The sequence below is a fragment of the Falco biarmicus genome, chromosome 4, assembly GCF_023638135.1.
Source record: "Falco biarmicus isolate bFalBia1 chromosome 4, bFalBia1.pri, whole genome shotgun sequence".
In the NCBI taxonomy this organism is placed as follows: domain Eukaryota; kingdom Metazoa; phylum Chordata; class Aves; order Falconiformes; family Falconidae; genus Falco; species Falco biarmicus.
The window spans coordinates 86,286,300-86,311,206 of record NC_079291.1 but is presented as its reverse complement, the minus strand read 5'-3'; the positions used below and the strand labels follow the sequence as shown (position 1 = coordinate 86,311,206).

The 24,907-nt window shown below is 44.9% G+C and overlaps 1 protein-coding gene across 2 annotated transcripts; it reads left to right on the top strand.

The window, feature by feature from the left end:
- The first annotated feature begins 354 nt into the window (after window positions 1–354).
- On the top strand, window positions 355–24,857 carry LOC130148945 (uncharacterized). Of its 2 annotated transcripts, XM_056338099.1 has the most exons (31): window positions 355–518; window positions 1,940–2,070; window positions 2,446–2,550; window positions 2,875–2,960; window positions 6,915–6,955; window positions 7,539–7,560; window positions 7,664–7,691; window positions 8,446–8,530; window positions 9,573–9,734; window positions 10,167–10,369; window positions 10,801–10,892; window positions 11,588–11,718; window positions 12,338–12,459; window positions 12,848–13,019; window positions 13,334–13,549; window positions 13,657–13,827; window positions 15,461–15,607; window positions 15,761–15,810; window positions 16,651–16,771; window positions 17,106–17,191; window positions 17,788–17,917; window positions 18,026–18,216; window positions 18,982–19,072; window positions 19,559–19,670; window positions 19,908–20,092; window positions 20,899–21,045; window positions 21,275–21,408; window positions 21,992–22,119; window positions 22,736–22,830; window positions 23,439–23,628; window positions 24,321–24,857. In XM_056338099.1, the coding sequence occupies exons 4-31, from the start codon at window positions 2,918–2,920 to the stop codon at window positions 24,413–24,415; spliced, it is 3,390 nt and encodes a 1,129-aa protein (XP_056194074.1). In that variant the 5' UTR covers window positions 355–518; window positions 1,940–2,070; window positions 2,446–2,550; window positions 2,875–2,917; the 3' UTR covers window positions 24,416–24,857. The 2 variants fall into 2 exon arrangements, with proteins under 2 accessions (XP_056194074.1, XP_056194075.1); XM_056338100.1 differs by lacking the exons at window positions 355–518; window positions 1,940–2,070; window positions 2,446–2,550 and having other exon boundaries at window positions 2,599–2,960.
- Window positions 24,858–24,907: the final 50 nt, after the last annotated feature.

Here is a 24,907-nt window from a genome sequence, read left to right as displayed (position 1 = left end):
ACTGTATGCTCTTTGATTCAAAGACCTTGTTTGTACCACACCTAGCACTCTTGGATGTGTGCTCATGGCTCTTAGCTGCTATGGGGTAAATGCAAATGGAAGGTACTGGATTCTTCTACTCAGCCACCTTGTGGACAGACCTTAGAAAAGTATCAGTTTATTTACAGTTGAAAGTTCCTCCTTGCTTTTGTGAACTCTGGTTTCTTTCCCCATAACAGGGGTGCTCTGCACACTCCTTGGCTATGTGTGACTTCCTGGCTGACACAAGCAGGAAATCCTGACACTATGCTTGCTGCCTCCCCTGGTTTCCTCATCCATGGCTGAGGCTCGGTGTTGTTTTTTTCTGCTTTTCAGATCTCTCCTGTTCTTGTGTTTCACCTCCCGACACCCTGGGGAAGAGCCATAGGCTGCAGATGGCAGAGCCCTGCTGTGCCACATGGTCTTTGTTGCTTTCTTGGTTGACCCCTACACGGACCCACAGTTTGTCCAGCAGCCTGTCCAGGGCTTCCCAGCAACAGGTACCTATCAGACCCTCTGCCATGGACAGCCTGCTTGCAATGTGGAATTTACAAAAGGTACAAGGCATTGAAAGCTTTGGTATTTGAAATATGATGGAAGGGTCCCCATCCATCTCAAGGACACCTCATTTGGGTATCCTGGAGAAGAGGCTTCTTGCTTTGAACTATGAGCCTGTGAATCTGACTCTTTACAAAGTTATGCATTTCAAATTTATATAGATTTGGGTAGCTTAGGATGGGTGCTGATGAGAGTCACTTTCATGTTGGGCATCCTGTGCACTTCTGAGTCAGACAAACTGCATTTATGAATCAGTGTTGCACTGTTTTCAAGATAGCTGATAAACATGTTAAGTGTGGTAAGAAAACTAGGAGTGTGGAGAGAGCCAGAGGTGATGTTGTGAGTCAACACTGGCTTTTCTCCATGTTGCCACAAACACATGAGATAGAGGTGGGCATGATGGGGCAAGCCTAATCCAGGGGCATAACTGATTTGTGGAAAATCTTGTCTTGCAAAGCATCAATAAAGTGACCAAACAAATATTTTTCAAACCTGAGGATGCAAAATTACTCCGCTGCATCCAGGGAAATTGAGAGAATTACTAGGGGCAATTTCTTAGTGACCTGGGGGTTCAGATCCAAGAATCAGTGAAAAGAAGGCTGAAATGGGTGGAATATAATTTAATATCCATCCCTTGTTAGAATCTGCAGCAGGTCTCATTTTTATTCTTGCAGATTGTTTGCCAAGTTTTTCTTGCTGAAGTGCTGACAGGCTGACAAATTCAGTCAAAATCAGGAGATCTCCCTGACTGCTGATGTGCACAGGGCTGGGGACATCATGGGGAACACCACCACGGGTGATTCAGCTGAAGGAGCAGGGCAAACCCACTCAGCTACTGCAGCATGCAGTTACTGCATAGAGACCCCTGAAAACTAATTGTGATCTCTTTAATAAGAATGTTGTTTAGTTTTTAAAATAAAGCAACCTGCAGGAATTGTAAAGCCCATGAAGTTATGTCTTAGGATCTTCGCAGCAAGGAAATAAATGAAGGTTTGTGGAGGGAAAGCCCACTTTTGGTGATAGGGAGGCAGGGATCTCTGGCATTACAGTTCTAGAGCCATTGGTTAATAACATTCCTGCTCAGTGGTCTCATTGCTGTGGTCCTTGTGAGTGCTAACGAGCTGCTACAGTGGATACTGATGCACTTGTGTGCAGATGCTGGGCACCTTGGCATGAGGCCAGTGTGCTGTGAGCACCCCTGAGCACCTGTGAGCAAGGAAAGGTTCATGAAGGAAATAAGGCAGATGGCCATGCTATGGGATTTGCCTGCATCAGTCCTAGCCTTAGCCTGCTGCAGGGCTGTGGTTTTTTTATTTCGGCTATCCTGATTCCTCTGCCCTAAGTGGAGAGCTCTGTGTTTCAGTTGACTGACCTCGCTGAGCCTGGAGCAGAGTTCCCAGTTCGCCATACCTGTGATCCGAAAATGGCCTGGCTGGTCAGCAGAGGAGCTGCCACATATTTCTCTTTGGGATTTCCCAGGCGGAGATGACTGAGGTAAACAGAAGTGTCGGGAAAAGGGCCAAACATTTCAAGCTCCACTGAAGCAAAATTTCCTGATGACAGATATTTCTTTAGTAACTGGAGAAAGGTGGTGCTAGAGTAGCTCCGTCCTGGGAGCACAGCTTTATTTTTGTTGCCTCCTGTAAATATTAAACGTGTCCTGTGCCAGGCAGGGAGGGAGTGCACCTATGCACTGTTCTTGTCCTGCTCACTCCAGCACTAGCCTTGCTTTGGGCTCAGCATTTCCTCCTGTATCCTAGAAATTACAAGCATTAACAAATAACTCACATTTATTTGTGCTGCTAAACACTTGTATTCTCAAGAACTTACAGGTGTGCACAGGGCTCCAAATCCATCCTGTAATTTCAGATGCAGTTTTGAGAAGCCAGAGACACGCCCCGGGTTGCTCAGTGAAAAGTGGCCCTCTCTGATCATAGCTTGCACACTAAGTGCCTGGCAACTAGCGGCTTGAAGGTAAGCACCACGGTTAACCATCCGAGTGGGTTGTGCAAGCTCTTAACTTCCTCTGCCAGAGGGGAGCCTAACTTCAGGGTGCTGGTAGCAGTGAATCTAGTTTAACTAACGCTGAGTTCTCTGCATGCAACTCCGTGCTTTTGCAGGCATAGCAGACCCTCAGTAGTTTTTTGTGTGCTTTGGGTCTGGTTTCAGATAGGTTTCGTGTAGGTTGTTGGTGTGTGTTAGTTTGCTTGCGAGACAGTCACCTTTTAGCTTTCCTACTCTGAGTTTGGTTTTGCAATTAAGTATTATTCATGTTTGATTTTTCTTGGCTGAAATAAGGTGATTCCTTGCATGTGTGGGTGCTCTGAAGACCTTTGCAGAAATGCTGCCTTTACTCCCAGGACTGCGCTTCCTCCTTTTTGTTGGTGAGTATTACTGTGAGAGTGATGAGTGTCCTGGGAGGATTTTCCATACCAGCAACTGTAGCTGAGATAATCCTCAAAAGGGAAAATTGTGCTGAAAGACCACTGAACATTACTTTGGCGGTTGCTCTAAATCCCAGCCTTTAGTTATGCTTGTTTATTATTGTATCTGTGAACCAAAATGAATTAGATTTTGTAATAAACAGGGTGGAGAGACAAAATTGGAGTTCTTTCTCCTCCTGACATTGCAGAGCTGTCTGCTCACTGCCCTTTGTTGGAGTATCCTGGTGTCTCTGGGAAAGCACTTAAGAAATAATCTTAGCTGAATCTAATCGCCTCTATATTCCCCTACTTTGGTTTTTTTAGGTAGTAAGGGATTCCCGAGCAGGATCTTTGTTTCTTTCAGAAAGTGTCAGTGTTTTATTCTTTCTTCCTTACCTGACTTGGGATCATGTTTTCAGTGGATGTTGATGACAACACGTGAACTTGTAACACTACAAACAAGCAAATGAGCCACCAGCTGGGCAAGAGCTACTTAAAAGGACCATCATTTTCTCTGCAGTAGGCTTAGTTATCAGTACTGAAGGCAGGGAAACAATTAAACAGATAACTTTTTTTCTTTATTTCTTTAATTAAGCAGTTGTTGCTGTTTAAAACTGACCAATATATTATGGATGCCCTGATGAAAGTGTGATATTTTTTTTTTAATTTTCTATTAACTGTGTACAAGGAGGGACATCTCTGTCCAGCAGAAGTACACAGGTTGCTTGTAAAAGTTAATGGCTCTTCATGCAATTGCTTTTAAGTCTGGCAGGTCAGTGATTTTGGTGGTGCATTCTCATGTTGGCCACTGGCTCAGCATGCAGCCATTGGAAATCATACCATTTCTGTGGGCCGTGCTTGCCCCCATCCATCTACCCATCTTCTTCTGTAAATGGCCTGGATAACTGGAGATGGAGGAAGGGCAGAATATCAGAAATGTTCTAAGCTTGTAGAGAATTTGCATCCAACAGCTTGCATGCACTGCCCTTTTGGGGATGGACCAAAGGGGGGAGAAGAAAACACAAGTTTCTGGAGTCCTTGAACAGGTTTCTGAAAGGGAAGGATAGGAGATCTGAGCATAGTGGTGCCACCCTATCGGTGTGAATGGCCTTGCTGTAAAGAAACAGTGAGGAGACTGGGCAGCGCTCAGCAGCCTTGTGGCACAGAAGTGCCCTCATGGAGGAGGAGGGACTGTGGAGAGTAGTTGAACTGTGAACAGCACAGCATAGACAGGTGAAAGACACTGTCTCTTCCATTACGGAAGTCTTCACTGCAGCCTGGCGTGCCTGTGCACTAACAAGCATGGGAGGGAAAGCAGTGTTTAGAAGGGTATTGCTCCCCGAGTGATGTGCACATATCTTAGGTGGTTCGTGACACGAGCTGAGTCCAAAGCCTTTGTTGTGATGATGTGAGATGAAGGTTTTATTGTCATACAGTGAGAGGTTTTGTGATAGTAGGTTGGGGTCCCCTCTGATCTTGTAGAGGGAGAAGCCACCCTTCCCCTTCCTCCTCCTCCTCCCCGTGTGGGTGTTTCTGAACACTGCTGTTTTGAGTCAATGGGACAATTTGCATGCTTGAAGTTAAACATCTACATAAAGAGCTTTCCAAGAGTGGGGCCAAAGGGCTTGGCTGGTGGAAACAGCCAGGCTTTGTCTGCAAGCAGGGAAGCATGGCTTTGAGGCTGGGCAGGCCTCTGGCACTCAATTCTGGGTTATGATTTTGGTAACTCTTTCAGGGCTTTCTCTAGGGGTAAAGTTAATGTGTGTTAGGGCTAGAGGAAAGCACTGCATTTGCCCAGCTATGCCTATGTTTTGTTTGCCTGTTACTTAATGACAGTTCTCTATTAATCCAATGATCAGAAAGGTGTAGCAGCTATCAAAAAAGCTGTTATACTAATTAGAGACTTATCTATCCCTACAAGCTATTTTATAATCCCCTTCCTAGTGCAGATGATTGGACTTGTGAACACATCCAAACTCAGGAAAGCCACTGCCTTCCTCCTTCTCATCCCCATCACAGTGCCATGATAAGGGTCTCCTATCCTGTCAATTTCTGTGCCCAAGTATCACCATGTGTGTGACTGACACTGGCCTGGGCCAGCTTAGCCCTGTCCCTCAGCCATATGAGGTGGAGAAACCACAGGAGGTTGCTTCTGGGTTTTGGGGCTCAGCCTCTCTACATTTCCCCCTATGAGTCACTTCTGGCTGAATATTTGTAGGTAACACCAGTCCTGACCGTGCTTCCCCTAGGGGGTTGGAGGACTGGGGTCACTGATGCTTTAGAGCCATGGAGTGATTGTGCTGAACCTGAGCTGTGCCACACGTCTGTGGGCTAGCTAGTCCATGGGTCCGGGAGATGAGACATGGGTGGGGGTGATCTCTGTAGCCACTTCGGCCTCCTGTCAGCTGTTATAGTGCCTGTTCCAAAGTCACTGATGGTGGTGGTGTTCTCCCTGCTGAGAGATAGATGCCAAACTTTCAGTGCTGTTACTCCTTGAGCAGATGAACAAGGCCTGCAGAGAAGTGGGGGTACTCTGGACCTGCTGTGGTCTGCCATATGCTGAGATGGGTCAGAGGATGTAGCTAAAGGAGTGGGAGGAGAATGGTGCAGGCTGGGCATGCTGTGTGGCACGGTGGTGGGTGAGAGCGGTGAGGAGCAGCTGTGGCAGATGCCTCTGCAGGCCCTGGTGCCTCGCTGTGGGCTGAGGCCAGGCACGGCTGCCCCAGGAGATGGGTGAAGGTGACAGTGCTGACCAACTGAGTCCTGAGTACGCTGTTAGAGAAACACGCTGACAGAAACAACTGTGCAGTGATTCAGTGCTAGCAAATTATGACAATCAGCCTGCCAGCGTAACCTCAGAAGCCTCTAACCATTGTCTTCTCCCTCTCCCTGCCTCTCATTTCAGGTAATGTTTGTTGCATTCACTTGTTCTGTCCTGTCAGAAGCTAGTGATAAGTCTCTATCTTCCCTTTTTTCTGTACGCACGGGATGCTGAGTTTGACAGGCTCCTAATCTGAAGTAAATAATACTAATGCCAGAAAGATTTGAGTCTGTGTTGTTACTGGTTTCCTAAGCTTGCATTTCGCCACCTTTGCAGCTTCATGGCATTGACAGGGAAGATGTAAGATGCCATCAGGAACAATGTAAAAGTTGGGAAACAAGGAAGAGACAGGTGGAGGGCTTGTACAGACCTGCCAAGAGCCAGCAGTGGCAGTTTGACTTATTTCAGTAAATCCCTGTCAAGCTCTTGGGCAGGACTGGTGCAAGAGCTGTCGTACACTGGCGTTACTTGTGTCCTGTGCAGTTCTGCAGCACAGGGTGATTTTTATTCCAGTTGAGGATTTAGTAGGAAAAATGTATGAAATACAACCCAGGCTTGACTACAGTTGACATGTTGATGGGGACACTGTAAGAAACAAGTAGAAGCTGCAAAGCTCAAACCAATATGGAAGTATAAGCATGGTGAGCCTGGCCTTCCAGGCTGAACGCTGACTGTGGGCTAGCCATGGTGCACAAGGAATACTGGGCAGGGAAGTCCTGGAGAGGAGGACTGTACCCAGAGTGTTGTTTCTGCCCCTTTCGCTGCCTTTTCCTCTATGGGGACAGAGATTCATGCAATCCCTCACGTCATCATAAGACACTGACTGCATTTCTGTCCTCTGCCAGACTGGCCTGGGGTGGATAGAAGAGTGCTTGGTGTCTGCTTGCCCAGCCAGCTGTCATAAAATCAAAGAGGTAACAGTAGAAAGGTCTGACAGAAATAATTCTGTGAAATAACTGTGTCAACAATGAGGAATAAAATAATGTGGTGAGATGAGTGATTGTTCAGGGTCTGTTAAGCCAGTTGGGGGCTTGACTGTGGGAGCGAGCTTTGTCCTGGATTTGCTGCTAAAATCATGGCACATTGTCTTCCAGGTTGGCAGGTAGCTGCCGCAACTTCTGCTGGGACGTATCTGGTAAGGCAAATTCATGTATTTAAGATGTGTCATCCATGTCTTTACTTGCAATCATGTGTGGGTTGGTGGTCAGCATGGGCCCCTTCCTGATAGCAGCGCATTGATGGGAATCCGTTGCTATAAGCCAGATCCAGTGCACTGAGCATGGAGCTGGGTGGTAGGTGCCCTTCCCATTTCTGTCTCCCAAGCAGTAAGTGGAGTGGGGATGGCTTTTCCAGCTCTTTGCAGGGCTTCAGTGCAAGCACATCAGCAGACATTTCAGTGAAGGTGGCACCCATCAGCCACACTCGGAACAGTCACATAGACCCTCATGCCTGAGTGATGGGAGGACTCACATAACCCTGAACTTTCCACCTGTCTGAAGTGCAGAGCCAGTACTGATAGCAGTTCTGCAGATGGCAACTACCTAGCATGGCAAGATGGGAGCTCTGGATCTGGGCACTTGGGTGTGTTCAGGCCAGTTCCAAGTACAAATGGTTGCAGCTAACTTGCTTCTCCGTATGCAATGATCACAAATAATGTTGTGCTACCATTGTAACTGCATGATAAGATCATCTCTTTTTCTCTCTTTCTCCCGGCACAGTGCTCCAGCTCCCCTGTCAATGGTGAGTTTTTACCAAGTAATCTCCATAAGGAAGATTCAGACATGGTTCTGTATACATAGCCTTATTTCCTTTATCTTTCTCTCTCTCTGTTTTGTGGAATCAGAATCTGCTGTGTGTGCTTCAGTGAAAAGGTATGTGAACCATCAGCAAACTGTCTTGGCAGCATTTTCCTTGGGAGTGATACTGGTTTTTGGGGATGCCGCTTTGAGTAGAGGAAAGCCTCTGAAAGCAGGTGTAGCATCTGTCTCCGCACACAGTCCTGGGGTTGCCTGTGGGCAGGGAGAGCTCTAGTTGCGCTCATTGAAACAGTGAAGGGAGAATGGCTTCTTGGGGCAAGTCCCTGTTGTCAGCCAGCCTGACGTGGAGGGGATTTACTGCTCCAAGAACCTTGGCATTGGTGCTGAAGTTAGCTTGGCTGGTGGTGGGGGGACTAAGACTCAAACAGGTCTGCTTCAAGCCTTCATTGAACTTAATCTGAACAATTTAAAAGTATCCTCTCCCTGCTCCCAAATGGTGCCAGCAAATAATTCTCATCATCTGTGTTGTTTGTTTGCTCTTCTGTATTTGTTATGTGTGTTGTACCTTGTTGTTATGGCCGCCTGGCATTGTTCCTGCTCCTTAATGTGTGGACTGGACCCTTTACACCAGAGTAGCTACTAGCCATCCCTGCTGCAGATAAACAAAACTTCAGTGAAGAAGGGCATGTGGTCAGGGGCATTCAGATGCCTTTCCCTGGCCGCCTGGGCTCGGGCAGTTGTGCTCCTTGCCTGCATTTGCAGATGTATTGCTGACTGGAGTGCCAGCTCCCAGCCAGTTCTACCCCCAGCTGCCACAGGTCTGGGGCAGCTGGTGCGGAGGTAATGTCTTTGCTTTTATCCCCACCAGCGTCAGCCAGGAGATGCTTCTCAAGATAGCCCGTGGCCAAGGCTCCCCCTGCAGCCTCACGTTCGGTCAATATGCCTGTGCACAGGTAATGGCAGTCCTGCTCTTTTCATGAGCTAGTGTGTTTTGTTTTTCCTGACAATAGTGCCATTTCTATCTTAAAAGCAGTCCCACCGTCAGCTGTGAATGGAGTGACCAAAGCTTGTCAGGGTTTCCCTCACAAGACTGAGAGAAGGGATGGGGTGAAACACACAGGGACCATCCAGAGCACTGAGCTGTGGCAACATCAGCTTCTGAGGCAACATGTGCTCTGTGTCATGTGGCTCAGGAGTGGCTGCACCACCACGGAGGCCTGTCTGGGGCTGTCTGTGGAAGTGGGGGACGCTGTCTTTTCCAAACCTCTCAAGTGAGAAGGCGGGACAAAGATTTTCAAAACAAATTGGCTCTTAGAAACCAGCATCATAGCGTTGAAACAGATCTCTGCATGAAAGTGCCCCTGGTCCATCAGGGTAAACCAACAATAAAAAGTGGTAAAAGCACAACAAAAAGTGTTTGCAGTGTGGAAAATGTCATCTGGAATATTTCAGGTTTACTTCCTTTCCTGCTTTTGTCATTATTTCTTAAATTGCTGTGCTGCCAGTAATGGCAATTGGATTGACAATGATTTGTATTTTCCCATAAATGTTTCTAACAGAAAGTTGTCGTTTCTTCAAATATTTGTTGATGTGTTTCTTGTTTGGTTTTTTTCACTGAAAAATGTTTCTGCAATGAGAAGGTTCCCTATGGAAGTTTCCACTTTGATCAAATGGTCTTTTTTTTTTTTTTTTTTGGTGGGAAACTATTTTGAATAAAGATTTTTAAAGCCACCCCTTTAAAGCTTGGGGTGAGCACAGATTAGGTAACAGAAGGATCCAGCATTAGGGACTGGATAAGTTTAGACTTGCTTCAAGTCACTGGAAGTTGGACTTTCTTCTGACTCTTCTGTCAACATATTTTATCACCTTGCATTGCTGAATGCTCACGTGTAGGTGAGCTAGTGAAGCAGACCTGAAGGTGATTGCATACTGCAGCATCTCTAAATATGACACACCTTTTATTATCTCTATATGGATTTTCCTTTCCTTTTTCAGAATGCGTGGCTCCAGGACCTTCAGGATGATTTCCTCGTATCTTTATATTCTTGCCTTGCCTCTAAACCTGCCAGTGCTATGGATCCAGAATACTCCATTCTGTTCTTTTCCAAATATGATGCCAAGAAGCTTGTAACTGCTCTGACTATGTTCAGCCACTGGGTGGGTATCACATATCCAACTATTTGTTCACCTGTAACATTAATGCCAGTGGAAGGCTTTAATTAACATTATGGTATTTTTTATGTTGACAAAACCTTGTTTTCAAAAGGGCACTGTTTCAATCAGCAGATCGCCACCAATGTAGCGGAGTTCTGTGCTGTTAAAAATAGCTGGGAAGACAGAAATAACAACCATGAGTTCACATAGGTTAGCTGTTGCTACTTGCAGTGGCAACACAGACCTGGGGTTCCAATGTGCGTTACAGGCTGACTGTAGTTGAATTGCATAAATATTACTATGGTGGAAGAGTCACTATCCAGAGGGGAGAATATTGCTAGGGGTGATTCTGTTCATAATGGATTTATGTTAATGTTCATTTAGAAGTCCATATTCACTTGGATTCATGTGTTTCTTCTCGTCCCTTGCCTTCAGTTTTCTCGTGTGCCCCTCTCTCTCGAGTGGAACATGATCTTCATTAATGGCCTGTGGGAGAAGATGTTGCAAGTACCTGACATTGAGAGCCTGCCTGTTTTGTCTCAATGGGTCCATGGGGGGCTTCAGCCATTCCTGGTTGAGCCCAAGGTCTTTGCTTGCCTCCACACCAAAAATGTGTTGTGTGACACATTTCAGATGATGTAAGTACTGAACACAAATGTTGTTTCAGTCCCATATCGCTGGGGCAGGAAAGGGGCCCTTACTCCAGCCTCCCAAAACAAGCGGCTAAACCCTGTAAGCACTGCGAGCTGATGGAGGCCCAGGCAGGGTTTCTGAGAAGCTCTCAACAGGGCTTTGTAACACACCTCCTGACCCTGTTAAGGAGACCTCTGCATCGGTCAATCCGTGTGCAATGACCTTGATAGCACTGCGTTTACAAAGCACTATCGCAGGATTGGCAGTGCAGCCCCCAGGTGATCGCAGGAGCTGTTGTGAAGGGAAGCCAATTGGTAGATTTGGAAAATTGTGATTGATAAGACCAGTTTTCAGGTAACAGCCATTTCTGTGAGAATCCAACCCTGCCAGGTTTGACTTCATCTGTGTCTGACATGTCTGCCTTATCCATCTTTAGAGTCGCTGCTCTGAATGGCATATACTCTGACCTTCCAGTGGAAGAACAGAGGAATCTTTACGCTGGGATCAAATACTATCTCACCCAGAATGGTAAATGACTTGGTTTTCTTTAAGAAACAGCAGAATACTTTAAGCCACTGATGTATGCTACAACATTAGCTGTGATCTGTTACAGGGCTGAGGCTTCACAGATTTTTTTTTTTTGTGAATTTATAGCCTTTTCAATGGAAATAGGCTGGGAACATGACAGTGATAAGTGGTATCGGGAATAATTTTCCTGCCTGAAGCCTTTATTAATCCAGGATTTTTATAGATCAGCAGTTGGTCCTATGCTGACTTACATCCTGTACATTTACTGCTTTTGTTGTGAAAGAATGGTGCAGGATTTCGTTCTGAGGGCTTAAGAATTCAGCTCAGAAGTTAGCTCAGAAAAGGGACCCAGGTAAGACACTCCCCTGCCTCCAGGCAGTAGCTTGCATGCAAAACCCTAATGTTCTGCAAAAAATTTTTGGCAGATTTGAAGGGAGGAAGAAAGAGACTGGTGATGAAATATTTGGAGGATTGTGAAAGAATGAGGCATCTGTCTTGTCCCATGTGCATTTGTAATGTGAACACACAAACATGTGGATTTGAGCATAATGTGTGATCAGAGGCATTTAGGGAGCTCTCTGTGGGCCAAGTTCTCTGACAGACCGCAGCCTTTCCGCATTCAGAAATCTCCAGTCTCCACTGATTTCCTGATACAGTGCAAGTCTGTTGTTTTATGGTGTCTGCCTGTTTTGCAGGATCAAACCGGAAATGCTACAGTGCAGCTGTTCCAGGTCTGAATTCCACTGCCTGGTTTGCAAATTATCTTGGATCCTTTTTGGAGCATGCTACTGTTGGAGACCTGCAGCTTTTTGGTGATGAACTAACCGTAAGTGCAGGCTCATCATGGTGATGAAGAACCTGTAGTGTGCAAAATACTCTGTGCCTGAGAGGTCATCTTCCTGCCCTGACCAAAACTCAGGGAGCTACTGCTAGCAGGAACATTTCTCTTGTGTGTTCATGGTGAACAGTCACATCAGTTATTGTTTTTTCCCCCATCGTGATTTATTGTGATAAGAGGCACTTACACAGGACTTGGATTCACATCAGTTTGCCTTCTGCAGAATTACCTGAGTTGGTAAGAGGAGCAAACCCAAACTTTTTCTCAAGACTAGACTGATGTCTGAGCCCGGTTTAGTGAATGACTGTACCGTGCCTGCATGTGTGAGTGGTGCTGTAGCAGCAGGGTCATGTCCTTTAGCAGCTCTCCCACTTCTGTGCCTTACAGTAGTCATAGAGGTGCTTGCATGCCCCCTGAGAGCAAAGATAAATAAAACAAAGTCCCAGTGTATTACTTGAAAACAATAAATAAATTTCCTCACAACTTTAAAACCAGGTGAAAAAAAACTTAGTGCTTGAAGTGAGGTTTGTTCAAACTGTCCCAAGTGACTGTTGGGATTAAAGTATTTATCTAAATTTATTTTTTTTTCCCATGTCAACACCCTCAGCTTCAAAAATTTGCCCGGGATCCAGTCAATATACAGATGATCAGCAACCTCACCTTGCTCCGGGAGACAGCTGTGTACTATACCTCACTACTGACCTCTGGACCTGGTTTTCCCTTATCAAGGTACAGGACCTGACCTGACTTATGGTTTAGCATGGTACCATGACTTAGCAAAAGTTTGATGCTTCCACAAAACGTTTAAAACGTTTTTCTGTTCTTCAAATAATTGCATTGCACTTGATTTTGGGGAGGGCCAGACCACAGGTTTCAAATCTTGGGAACTGACTGCCATGCAGACCAGCTACTGACCAACAGTGCATCTTGCATGTTTTTACAGTTTTGCATGACACAGCAGTGCTCTCTGTAGACAGGAGCATCTGCATTATCAGAGCTAAAATAAATTGGGGAAAACATGCACTAGAAAAGAGCATCCTTTTGAAGAAGAAGAAAGATGTGACAGAGCCACTGTCTGTCATACTGGCAACCTCTCCTCCTTGTCTCCCACCTGCAGTCTCCCAGACAGATTTGTTTGCTACCTGAGCCCCTCGGCAGTGAGCAACCTGAGCAGAGATGATGCTTTGAGCTTGGCCCAGAGGATCAGTAAGAACTGCCCATTGAACCTGACACGCAGAGGAATAACTAGAGAGAATGCTCCCTCCACCTTGACAGCAGAGGAACTGCAGGTAATTTCCTGCCCAGCCCCATGAATCAGTTCTTCATTCACCTTGACAAAATTTATGAGAGTTGAGGATTCAACTGTCGTGCCTCCTCTTGTGTACAGTCCTGTAAGTCATCTTGCTTTTTTTATTGTGGCGCCTGGCTGGTTTTTCAAAATCTGAAAAATCTCAGTGGGTGGAGGCAGTCCATCCATAGACTTCATCACATTAAGTTCGAGGCAGAAGTCCGGTGATCTAAGATGTCCAAAGGCTGTAGGATCTAGTAGGCTCACCTCATTGCTTATCTGACTTTCGTTTTTGTCTGCATGGGACTTTTTCAGGTTGCATCCTCTTTAGTGAGCAAGTTTGAGCGTTTCCCTCCTGCAGTCCTGCATGCATTGGGCCAGGCTGCAGTTGGGCTGTCTGTGTCCAGCATTGAAAACAGCATCAGTGATAAAGACCTTGAAGCATCTATTCCTGTCCTGGGTGAAGTTCGTGGCTGGACCGCTGAACAGTCCAGCACTATTATCAACAAACTGCTCAGCTCTGGCTATCAGGTACAAAGAATAAGGTCTACAAATGCACCTCACACTTGGTATAGGTAGCTGCCAGAAAATGATGTTTGGCCCTTTGTGTACTCATGCCTGTGTGCATTACCTTTCAGATCCTGGATGGAGAGAGCCTGGCAAAGCTAGGGAGCTTGGTGGCTGGCCTCAACAGCAGCACACTTCAAAGTCTGCCTCCAGAAGTGATCTTGGAAGCCATTAAGTTGCCTGAGTTTGTTCAGCAATTGGTGACCCTGCCGTCTGCTCTGAGAATGACATTCGTGGAAAAGGTGAAGTTGTTTTTTCTTCAGGCATCACAAATTAGCAAAGCTCCAGTGACTCACAGCTAAGAACACTGGTTACCTGGGGCCAGGCATTGACACACACCTGCACACCCAGACAGCATTCCCTTGGGGGTGTTTGTCATTGCTAAACTGAGTGTGCAGCTGGACAAGCATCTCAAGTCCATATGACTGTGTCTGTGTAGATGTACTTGGCTGCCAGCCAGCGACCTGCTGAGCCTTTTGCGGACAAAGGCAGAAGAGCCAGTTGTTTTGCGGGGTGGTCCCAGAAAGTACTCCCCAGTGACTTGAAAAGATGCTCTCAGAGAAAGAATATTGTCATGGTTTTGTTGTCCATCACCATAAGCAGGTTTGTTACCGGGTGCACAGCACCAGTTCACACACCAAGTTGAGGTATTCCTTATTTATTTATTCTCATGCACAAAGTAGGGAGCTAGGTGGTAACCCACAAATGCCTAGCTCCTTGATTGTCAAAACTTTACACTATTTATACATTTCTATACATTTCAACAAACAAAGACATCAGCCTTCTGGTTACAAGTTACACAACTCTTGCATTGCTTAGTACTCAGTTTCCTATTAAGCAATTCTCTTGTTTCCTATGCTCGTTAGTCTGCATGCTCGATCTCCACGTCTTTTTCAGTTGGTGGGTTTCTTGAGTTGGTGGTTGTGATCTCCCCCTGCCAGAATGACCTTTTCCCTAGTTTTGCTGAGCAAATTGCTTGTGGTGAGCTTCCTGTCAGCTCATCTATCTTGTGGAGGTGCTTCCTTTGTGAAGTTCCTTTTCTAACAAAATGATTTGCCAATGCTTAAGGAAGTGCTTTGGAGGACACACAAAGTGCTTGTAACTCAAATTAACCCTTAACGCAAAGTGCTTGTGACCCGAATTAACCCTTAACAACGCATTTGCTCTAATTGTCTTAAAGTCATACTGCTAATAATACATTCAATGTTATTAATCATTTGGTATCAGTTTGGAGTAGGAACGTGTGATAAGTGGCTTAGAAAGTCCTGTTTAGGGTAGACTTGATCCTTCATCAGCGCACTATTTCATTCCCTCGTGTGATTGTGTAGAATTTGGACACCTCTTTGCCTTTTTTATCGGCATTACTTTAGCCTTCAAGTTGCATGTGTAGCTTTCAAGTTTGTGGTTATTCATCCTCTTTCTGGTAGGAAAGACTCTGAACTGTGTTTGACACCAGAGGCCCTGGCTGTAGCATGCCCTGGGGCAATGGAGCAGCCAGGGGAATAAGGTTTCATTCACCTCAGGATTGTTCTGTGGTATGCCTTTGGCAATTTGAGACATTGTGTTGGCAGGGAGAAAGGACATGTCCCTCCTTTCTGGCCTCTTAAACATTTTTAGGGCGTAAAGCCAGGAGGTGGGAAACTGATAAGAGACAGAATCGTTCCCATTCATCAGGACCCCAGGTATTAGCTCCAAGCAGCATTCCCAGTATGATGAATATGTCAAACAGGAATTATTTCATAGTGTTAGGGCTCTGAGAAATGCCCAGATGCAGCAGGGGAATTTGCCTGGCTTCTTTCCAGTTCATAATTTCTTCTCCAGCAATTGTTTATTTTAACCACACTGTTTGAATGATTTGTTATTGCTTTTTAAAAGATTTCCTCCAGTGTAGACCACCCCGCTGACCTGGTTAAACATATCCCGGATGCTCTGGCCAGTTATGTTCCAAAATCATTGCTTGTTTTTGGGGAAGAGAAGCCCAATATTCAGGACCTGAACAGTAAAATGTGGACCCGAGAACAGGTAACGTGCTAGCAGCTTGTGTCCTTCTTACCCCTCAGTGTCAGCCCTGGCCTCTACAGAGCTATGAGTCTGCTCTGCAAATCTGTCTGAAAGTACAGGTTAATGTTGCAGAAGAGCGTGGTAAACCTCTGACACTCTGGCTTTGCTTCCCAGGCTGCCATGTTTTTCAGTGATGTGATAAAGGCAGAGCCTGACTTCAGCAGGTAGTGTTTTTCTTCTTCCATTTTCCATGTTTGTGTTTGCTTTGATTGCAATTTCCATGTTTCCTTTGGTATGTATGGCAGACCCACCACATTCAATCCCTAGCAACAGATGGGAAATACCATGCAAACCCAAACACAGGCATTTACCAGGGTGTCAGCTGCAAAATATACCCATAAGCCATGTTTGCTTCCTAAAATGCTGCTGCTGGCTCAGATTGCACCTGGAACCTAGCTTCTGCCTGCTTCTGGGAAAGGCATTTCTAATCAGAGAATATGTCAGTCTTCCTGCTGTTCCAGGTATTAAATTTAGTGGGGTTGATATATACCTTTTGTCAGCTCTCATATTTGAGATGAAAAATTATGAAACTCATGTTATATATCTGGAAAAACAATAGAGGCAACATCAGTGTCCTGCTGATTTCACAGTACAAGTTTTTCTGTATTGAAGTTTTAAGGACTTCTCCCTGAGCTCTCCCAGACTGTACAAACTATGTTCAGTGAGGAGGATCTGCACAACTCCACTTGCAATGTGTGGCATCTACTGAAAACACAGGGAGGAGACTGATCTTGTAATTCAGGATACAGCAATACTACTTGGGGTAGAGAATTTTTCCCTGCATTTCTGCTTCCGCTACGAGTCTCTAGATTGTTTGTTTGGCCAGTGGTCTCCCACAGAGGTCAAGACTAGCTGTTTTGAGGGGATGGAGATTGGAGAGCACTAAGCTTCAAGAACGGGGGAGGTTTATTCTTGCTATATTTGTCATTATATATGTCAGAGAGCAGCATTGAATTTTCTCCTGAAGTCCTTGCCTGACTGATTTGTGTTCTGTAAATGTTCAGGCTTTCCCAGTCAGTCCTCCAAGGCTTCACATGTGCAGATGCCAGTGCGGTAGAAGCAGGAAGATTTCAGGAACTGGCCAGAGTCATGAAGAAGCAGAATGTCAAGCTAGGAGAAGACCAGGTCGGTTTCTGTATTTCAAAATGCCATGTCTGATGGTGTCATGGAGGTAGGAATGAGGTCTGTTCAGCAAGAGCAAAACCACTTTCAGCTTAAGGGACTAGAACAAATGTAACTGGTCCTGGGTCTCCGTCCCACAGTTCAGAATTTCCCCAAAGAGAGAAGTCAAACCCCAGTTGGCTAGGTTTCTCAGGAACCAAACCTTCTGATTTCTGTCTCTTTTTTTTTTTTTTCCTTCTTTCTTTGGAGCAGAGTAAAATCTTTATATTTGTTTCATTTTTTTCTTATGTCTCCATGCTGGTTTCTTTCTTTCATGTAAACTGTGGTGTCCTTTCAGCTGAGCTGCTTAGTGAAGATGGTGACGTTGCATGGGACTCCCAAGGATTTAGATAGCTATCCTAAAGACCTGTTGCTGTTTTTAAGGTAACCGTGCTATGGTTTTCATGTTGTTGCCTTAGTGGGAAAAAGAGGTATTACTTTATAACCTAGCAGGCAATGACTGTTTCATGTTTGATGTATATTTTGAACTTGTTCAGGCCTCCTTATGGGAGACAAAAAAAAAAATCAGATTGCAGAAAGCTTTCAAAAGGGTTTTAAGGTCCTTTCAGATTCAACTGTGCATCGTATTAATATAAACACTATGAAGCCCTTTCTAATTGTGCCTGGTTGGAGCTGAAACCAGTATGCAGTTTTAGTACTTTCTGGCCTCTGTGAACATGCTCTTCCCTTACAACATCATACCGACAGTAGGGTGGGTTTCTTTGTTCCAGTAGCTAACCCACTGTGGTTCTGTATTGAAATCTTGAACAATTTAAAACTGAGTCTCACAATAGATTCCTTAAGGTGAAAATTAATTTTTAAAAAATATGGACTAGGGTCTTTGAGAACCACAGCTGCAAAGAGTTTAATCTGTGGATGTGGAAGATACTGCACTGTACACTTTATATGTTGGACAGCCTTGAACCTGACCAACTGTTTGATATAATTCACTAGAATTCATGGATTATTTGTCTTTCTAGTCCTTCAGACTATGCAGTGACAGGAAGCTGTAGGCAGTATTTTGCTAATATTGGGAAAGCAAATCTTGATATTCTGCAAAGAGAATCGTCTCATCGGAAACAGCTGCTCTTGGAGGCTTTAGCATGTTTGGTACGTGGCGAGGGGACTGCATGGTGCTGGGGAGAACTTGGTGTTCAAGAATGCTCTTCTGTGGTGGCATCCAGTTCTATTAAATACTTCTGTCTGTTATTATTTCAGAAAATTCCTGGCACACAAGTGAATGAGGAAAGTGCAGAGATTCTGGGACAACTGGTCTGTGACCTGGGTGGAGAATACATTAGAAATTCTGGTGGGAATTTGCTGAAGCTGTTAAGCCAGTGTGAATCTTTCCTGCCTGATCAAGAAGAGGCTATTAGGAATGTCATCAGTAGTGGTAACACTACATTTGGGTAAGAATTTTTCTTGACATCAGCAAAACAGTTCCCTTAAACAAAACCATTGTTCTATTAAAACCTGAGTGAACTCCAGCCAACCAGATTGATCAAAAACGTGAATAACTGATTGCTTTTGGATTTTACATTGGGCCTTTTAAATTGTTCTATTTGAACTACTTTCAGCTGAAAGGTTTGGCTGGAATCCCACCAAAAAATACATTGTCGCTTCTATATCTCACCTGCTCTAGTTATAAAAGCCTTTCCTCTTGTCAATTTTTCATTAAGTAAACTTCTCTGAGACTGTCCTGATGAACACAGGTGGGCTCCAGCTGTTTGTCAGCCACTGACATTCAGAAAACGTTCTGTTTCTGCCTGTCAGACTGACAGATGCTTGATAAATCCCTGGCTGTGTCTAACAGAAACATCGTCCAGGGAGGCAAAATACTTCCCCTTTCTGTGTCAAATGCCCTGAGATCCTGGCACTGAGTAGGGCAGTAGTAGGCAATAGATATTCTTTGGATTTTGTGCTAAAGAAAATAATGTGTGTGTTAAATGCCATTTTCCCATCCAGCTGCCCTTATTCATGTTACTAGCAATTGTTCCCGCTCTGGTGGAATGAAGTTTTGTGTAACAGGAAGTTTTAGGATTTAAATCTTGTATTTTCTTAACTTCGAATGTTACAAGGACATAATTCTGGCAGCTTTTAACATAGAGGGAGTTGTGGGTTTTTTTTCTGTTGTTCTTCCTTGAAAGCTGATCCTTGCAAATTTTTGTATACAGACCTCCTGTAGTGTGGTCAACTTCTACCTTGAATGAGCTCAGTGGATTGATTCCTGTATTTGATCACAGCATCTTGCAGAAAATCCCTAAGGTGGGTTGTTCGTAGAGGTGTGAGGCGTTTGGGGAGCACTCCTAGGTCTGGCAGTATGGAAGAAATATGATGGGGGTTGTTCAGCCAGTGTGTTTTCAGTAGTGTCTTCATTTAAAAGTGTGGTGCCAAAGGGCATGGATGGTCTATGAGGAGTGAGGGCTGATCAAGCTGACAGTCTGGAACTGCAAATCTAGATCACTGTCATCCCCTTCCTGGAACTGTCAGAAGAGTACCAGAGGTGGAAAGCAGTAGTAACTCTATATAATGCTTTGTGAGGAGGCAAAATAATTTCTGGGGCATGGAATATAATAGAGTTTAAGCATTTAGAATTTTTCCATCGTCTCACCAAGGAAAGGCTTATAGCAGCAGGTCTACTGCCCATAGTACTTTAACAATGAAGATTCTTGTCTGTGTGAGTAGCAATTTGTTATGCTAGTGGTACACCCAGGATTGCAATATCTCCCTGATGAAACATTTTCCTTGCAGAATGTTTTAACTCTTTGGCTGAAAATCTTTGCACACGATTCACCTCTGTCAAGGGAACAGCTGGTCCCCATTGTTGAAGAACTCCTGCCTACTAGGCATAAGCGTGCTGATGGTATGGGAGCTTTCTCTTGCCCTTGATGGCAACATTCCCCCTGGTATCAGGGTTGACCCTAGAGCTTGTGGGTCTCCCTAAATGTGTCTGAGCTGAACTGTGAAACGCTTGGTGGCGAGTCACTGAGGCGGAGGGGGGGTACCATGATTGCATACCTGTCTGTCTCCAGCACGGGAGCATTCAAAGCCAGAAGCAGAAGGATTTAACACTGAACACATTTGATAATTGCTTCAACAGGTTGCCCACCTGGCAAGCAGATAACAGAGACAGTTCTTAATGATGACTTGATGCCTGTGTACTACACACCTGAGGAGTTACATACTTGCCTGAAGAATGTCTCTCTGGAGAATTACCTCCCTCAGATACTGACCTATCCCTTCACTGTTGAGCAATTAGCTATGATGAAGAGGCGGCTGGATGAGGTAATGCCAGGCTGGAGAATGTCAAATTGTCTACTGGTGAGATTGCTCAGGGGCTTGTCCAGTTGAGTTTAAGTATCTCCATGGACTGAGACTCCACCATCTCTCTGGGCTCCTCTTCCAATGTTTGACCGCCATTACTGTGAAAATACATATTTCTTCATATCTATTCAGAATTTTCCTTGTCTTTTGACCTTTATCCTTTCAACGTGCACCTCTGAGAAGAGCGTGACTCCATCCTCCTTATAATCTCCCATTAGGTAGTTGAAGGCAGTAATAAAAATATAGCCTAGTCTTCTCTTCAGACTAAAAATACAGCTCCCTCAGTCCTCTTGCCCCACTTTGTATGTTGTGTGCTTCTGCCCCATTGCCCGGCATGGTGCTCTGCTGGACTTGCTGGTCTTTCTTGTACCAGGGAGCTCAAAACTGGATGTAGTATCCAGACTGGGTCTTGCAAGTGCCATCAAATGGAGGGGAAGAATCCTTTCCCTTGGCCGGCTGGCTGTGCTGCTGCTAGGGAAGCCCAGCATTTGATTAGCCTTCATCACTGCAAGGTGTGCTGCCCACTCAGGGCTGCGGTAAGGCACTTCACAGGGCTTCAGGTTTTGTTCCTGTCCCCGGGGTCTGCTTGCCTGAGCTATCAAGCGTAAAATGGACAGATGTGCTCTGCGATCTCACTGGTTTTGGTTTCTTATTCCTTGCAGACCTTTGGGGGTTTTCCACATCAATTTTGCAAAGAGCATAAATCCATAAGCACAGGCTTGTGATAATGATTGTTCATATAAGCAGTAACAACGTTCTTTCCACAGACATATCCTGATGGGTATCCTGCAAGTCTGTTCCCTAAACTGGGCTCCCTCATTGCTTTCATCACCCCTGAGGATGTTTCCAAACTGAAGATAACTTCATCTGCCTCGCTGGCTACCTTGCTGAAAAGTCAGCCCGCTGATTATCAGGTAGGGATTTGGGTTTGCTTTCCTGCCCGTATTTGCTTCCTGGTTTGGGAGTTGCTGGTTTAGGACTAGCTTAGTGGATTCAAAGATGATTGGCCTGTCACTGAGGTCCAAACAAACAGATTGGAAATTATTCTGTTTTATTTTTGTAATTAGTCATTTCGGGGGTTTTTGAGGATGAAAACGTAAATTCTAATTCAAGTTTACTTTTGAAAAAATCAAATGTTTCTAGGCTTCTGCAATGATTAAACGGTATGTTGACTTGGGAAATGCCTTGGACACTACTGCACTGAACGCAATTGGTACAAAATATGTGTGCCTTCTAAATGCAACCCAGCTGAATATGATAGACTCCAACAGCTTGAAGTGAGTCAAATATCGTGATGCTCCTGGCTTCTCGCAAAAACATTTTCCCATCAGCAAGTGCATTTTCCTTTTCTGTCCACTTAGTGAGAGGAAATCTAGGAAGCAACGTGGTACCTGCTCTTTAAAAAAAGAGTACTTGCTCTTTAAAAACCTGTGTACAGCTTTAAAAGCCTGCCAGGGAAGGGCTCAGATTTGCAGTCAAATTCTCTTTATTGCAGCTCATCTGACAACAGATATGGTCTGCATGCATGCTTTTATCTAGAGGCAAATGAGAATTAATTAAATTTTATTCAAATTCCTTTGAAAGACTGTTAAATGAAATTAACTACATCTTTGCAAACACATAAACTTACAATGCACCATCAGAGCCATCATAACCTAGAAGACATATCATTTTGAGCAGGAGACTGAGCCATTATATTTTTTCCTCTTAGTTTCTCTCCACAGCTCTTGTATCTACTGGGAAGAGGGGGTCACCTGTCCTTTGTAGAGAATCCCAGAGAGATACTCAGAATTGTTCAAAATTTATACAGGTTGAAGATAATAAAACCTTTTCTCTCCTTAAATCTTCATTTTTCTGCAGACTGGCATCTCTGAATACTTCAGCCTGTTCACAGTTTACGAAAGACATCTTATATGCTAAAGCAAAACATGCTTTCTCAGACAAGCACTATTTCCCTGCTTACTATCAGCTGATTAAACCATATCTAGGTATGTAAAACAACAGCATGTTATGGGGAAAGAGAGAGTCTTAGCCAGGAGGTGGTGAATAGGTATCAAATACCATCTAAGGTTTGGGAATTTTCAAAGCAAAGTTGTTAGAAGTTTCAGTCTTTTCCAACTTGTAGATGGCATTAGATATTCTGTACCTGACTTGAAGTTGCCCAAATCAATTGTCAGACTATCACAGGGAAAACGATTCATAACTTTTGGGATGGATAAGATCTGCGAGATCCATGAGAAATCAAGCTGCTAATGCTTAAGGCATATCTCACAGCCCTTCTCCAAGTCATAAAACATAGATGATTATTTTTCCCCCCTGTTAAGCCAGGAATTTGTTCACAGCCTAAGCAAACTCTTCTTCCACCTCTGTCTAGCATCTGGCATTGTCACAGATTGGTTTAACGGCCAACGCAATAATACTTTCCAGCAAAATGAAGTAGCATCCATATCTTTTGCAGTTGGAACTCACTCTATTAGCAGCCCCAACCTAATAAATTTTGGAGACACTGTTATAGCTGTAGCTTATACAGATACATGACACGATTCATTTGAGGGCTGGCTGTCCTTTTCCATGCTTTGATATACTTTCTCTTTTTGGTCCCAGGGGGTGCTCCTGGTGTGGATCTCAAAGCTCTAAGCAAGGACAATGTGAACATGGACATTAGTACTTTCATGAATTTAAGAAAAGACTCTGTGATGGTGAGCTGAATCTTGAAATTGTTTCACTCCTTGCATTTGTGTTACACTAAGTGGCTGGTTTGGTCGCATTGTCCATTGGTGTAAATCAGGAGTCACTCCATCAAATTCAGAATGATGCGAGACCAATAGAAAGTGAAGAACTGGCCTGAAACCTTTTTAAATGTGCAATTTGGGGTCATACATGGGTGCTAAGCCAGTCTTACTGAGGAATTTCTTTAGAGCAGGCTCCCATAAGCACTAGTGGCAGAAGCAGGGGACAGACGTGCAGTAGACTACAGTTCACAGCTATGTGACAGATCTTCTAACAGGTGTGTTCGCAGTAATATCCTCAACTCTGGAAGAAAGCCCAGTGATTTGGGCAGGCACTGGGGCCTCCACTTGAGTGTAGGAGACTTGTCGTCAGAGGAAACGGAAATAGTCTTTGGGGAACCATCGTGTTCATTCCCATAACCTAAGAGAAGATTGTTCCAATTGAAACCACTCACCAGAAATTTGTCTTCCTTAATCTTCACACTTCTGCTAATAGAAACCTTTTTCTATCAGTTCTTTGGTCAGAGGTATTATTTTCATTCCTGCATTTACATCTGTAATTCTTTGATTTCTCCTAGAGCCTGACACCTTCTGAGGTTCAGGGCTTGCTGGGGATGAATCTTGGTGATCTGGTGAAATGGCAGAACAAGTCTCCCATCCGGGAGTGGGTCCGAACACAGAAGCAATCAGAACTGGATAAACTGCATGTTGGGCTCACTGGGGGAACACAAGAAGGCTACATCAACATCGTCACGCCCAGATTTCAGAGTATGTATTATGTTAGGACTTATGATTGTTGTGCTTTAAATATTTTTGGGTTACAGCAAGGAGAAAAACTGCATATGGGAGCAAAGTGCTTTCAGTTGCCTGCAAAAGAGAAGTGAGTGCACCAAGCTCAAGCATTTGAGCCTCGGGCAGTGCTGCCAGACAGCTCTAGTCCTGCTTTCAGCAGCCCTTGGGCCAAGGCCCTGGCAAGTCCTCCTTGGCTGCTCCTGTGCTGAGAGAGCAGAGCCTGTTGATCTGGGCTGCTGAGGTCCCGTTCCAGAGGCACTTGTCACTACCCATCCACGCAGCCCCATTAAAGCGCACTGGGGAGTGCTCACCTCCTCGCGTCACCTCCTCGCGTCACCTCCCAGCGTCAAGGGACAGTAAGTTCAGTCCTGCTGGGGAGCCTTAAGCCTTGCAGAGCAAGTTCTGGGTCCAATATGAGAAGCAATCCTGTAATCTCACTGAGACCATCCTCGGTGGCTGAACATCTCAACTGAGTGAGCACTTCCAGAGCTTCCTCCTCTGCGGTGTGTTGGATTTGGGCTGTGACTTGGTGGTGCTGTTAGGGGCGGAAGTTAGAAATAGATAGCCAAAGATCTTCCCTGGATGTGGCATAAAGAGATGTTCTCCCCCATGGGGGAACAGTTCAATTGTTGATTTCTTTGCACTAATGCCCCCTCTTTTTCCTCTAGCACCACCCTCAGCCTCTCTGGGTACTGTGGCTGTGACGTTCCACCTCCTGCCTACTCTGCTGATCAGTTCCCTGATGATGTTAGTCTTGTCTTGAATATCTTCCCTCAAGAGAAATAAGATGAAGGGGAGCAGCCTGTGACCTGTTGTGAGGCCTGTTGGGGACAGCCATGCTGGTGGGTGAGGGGGTATTATGCAGCCCAAGGTTCACTTTTAGGTACATTTTTGTTTCAAATCACGCGGGGGGCAGGGAGGGGGGGGAATCTCAGACTCTTCAGAGCAGGATCTTTGCCTTTTGTACAGACCAAGCCTAGGTAAGCACCAGCCATATTACTGCAACACAAACGATACCAATATTTTACTGTACAACCCTGGTGGGTTTAAGGGTGAGCTACTTGGCTTTTTTGCATGTTAACAATTACATTTCTCAAAGACCCAGATCTCTTGATGCTGCCAAGACCACTGAATTGGGAGTGAAGTTTTCTGGCTGATTGTAAATAAATAGTGGAATTAAGTAAAAAATGGCTGAAGCAAATGGATGAGTTGCTGTTGTCCTCTCTTCATTCGGACTGCCTGTGCGTTCATGTCT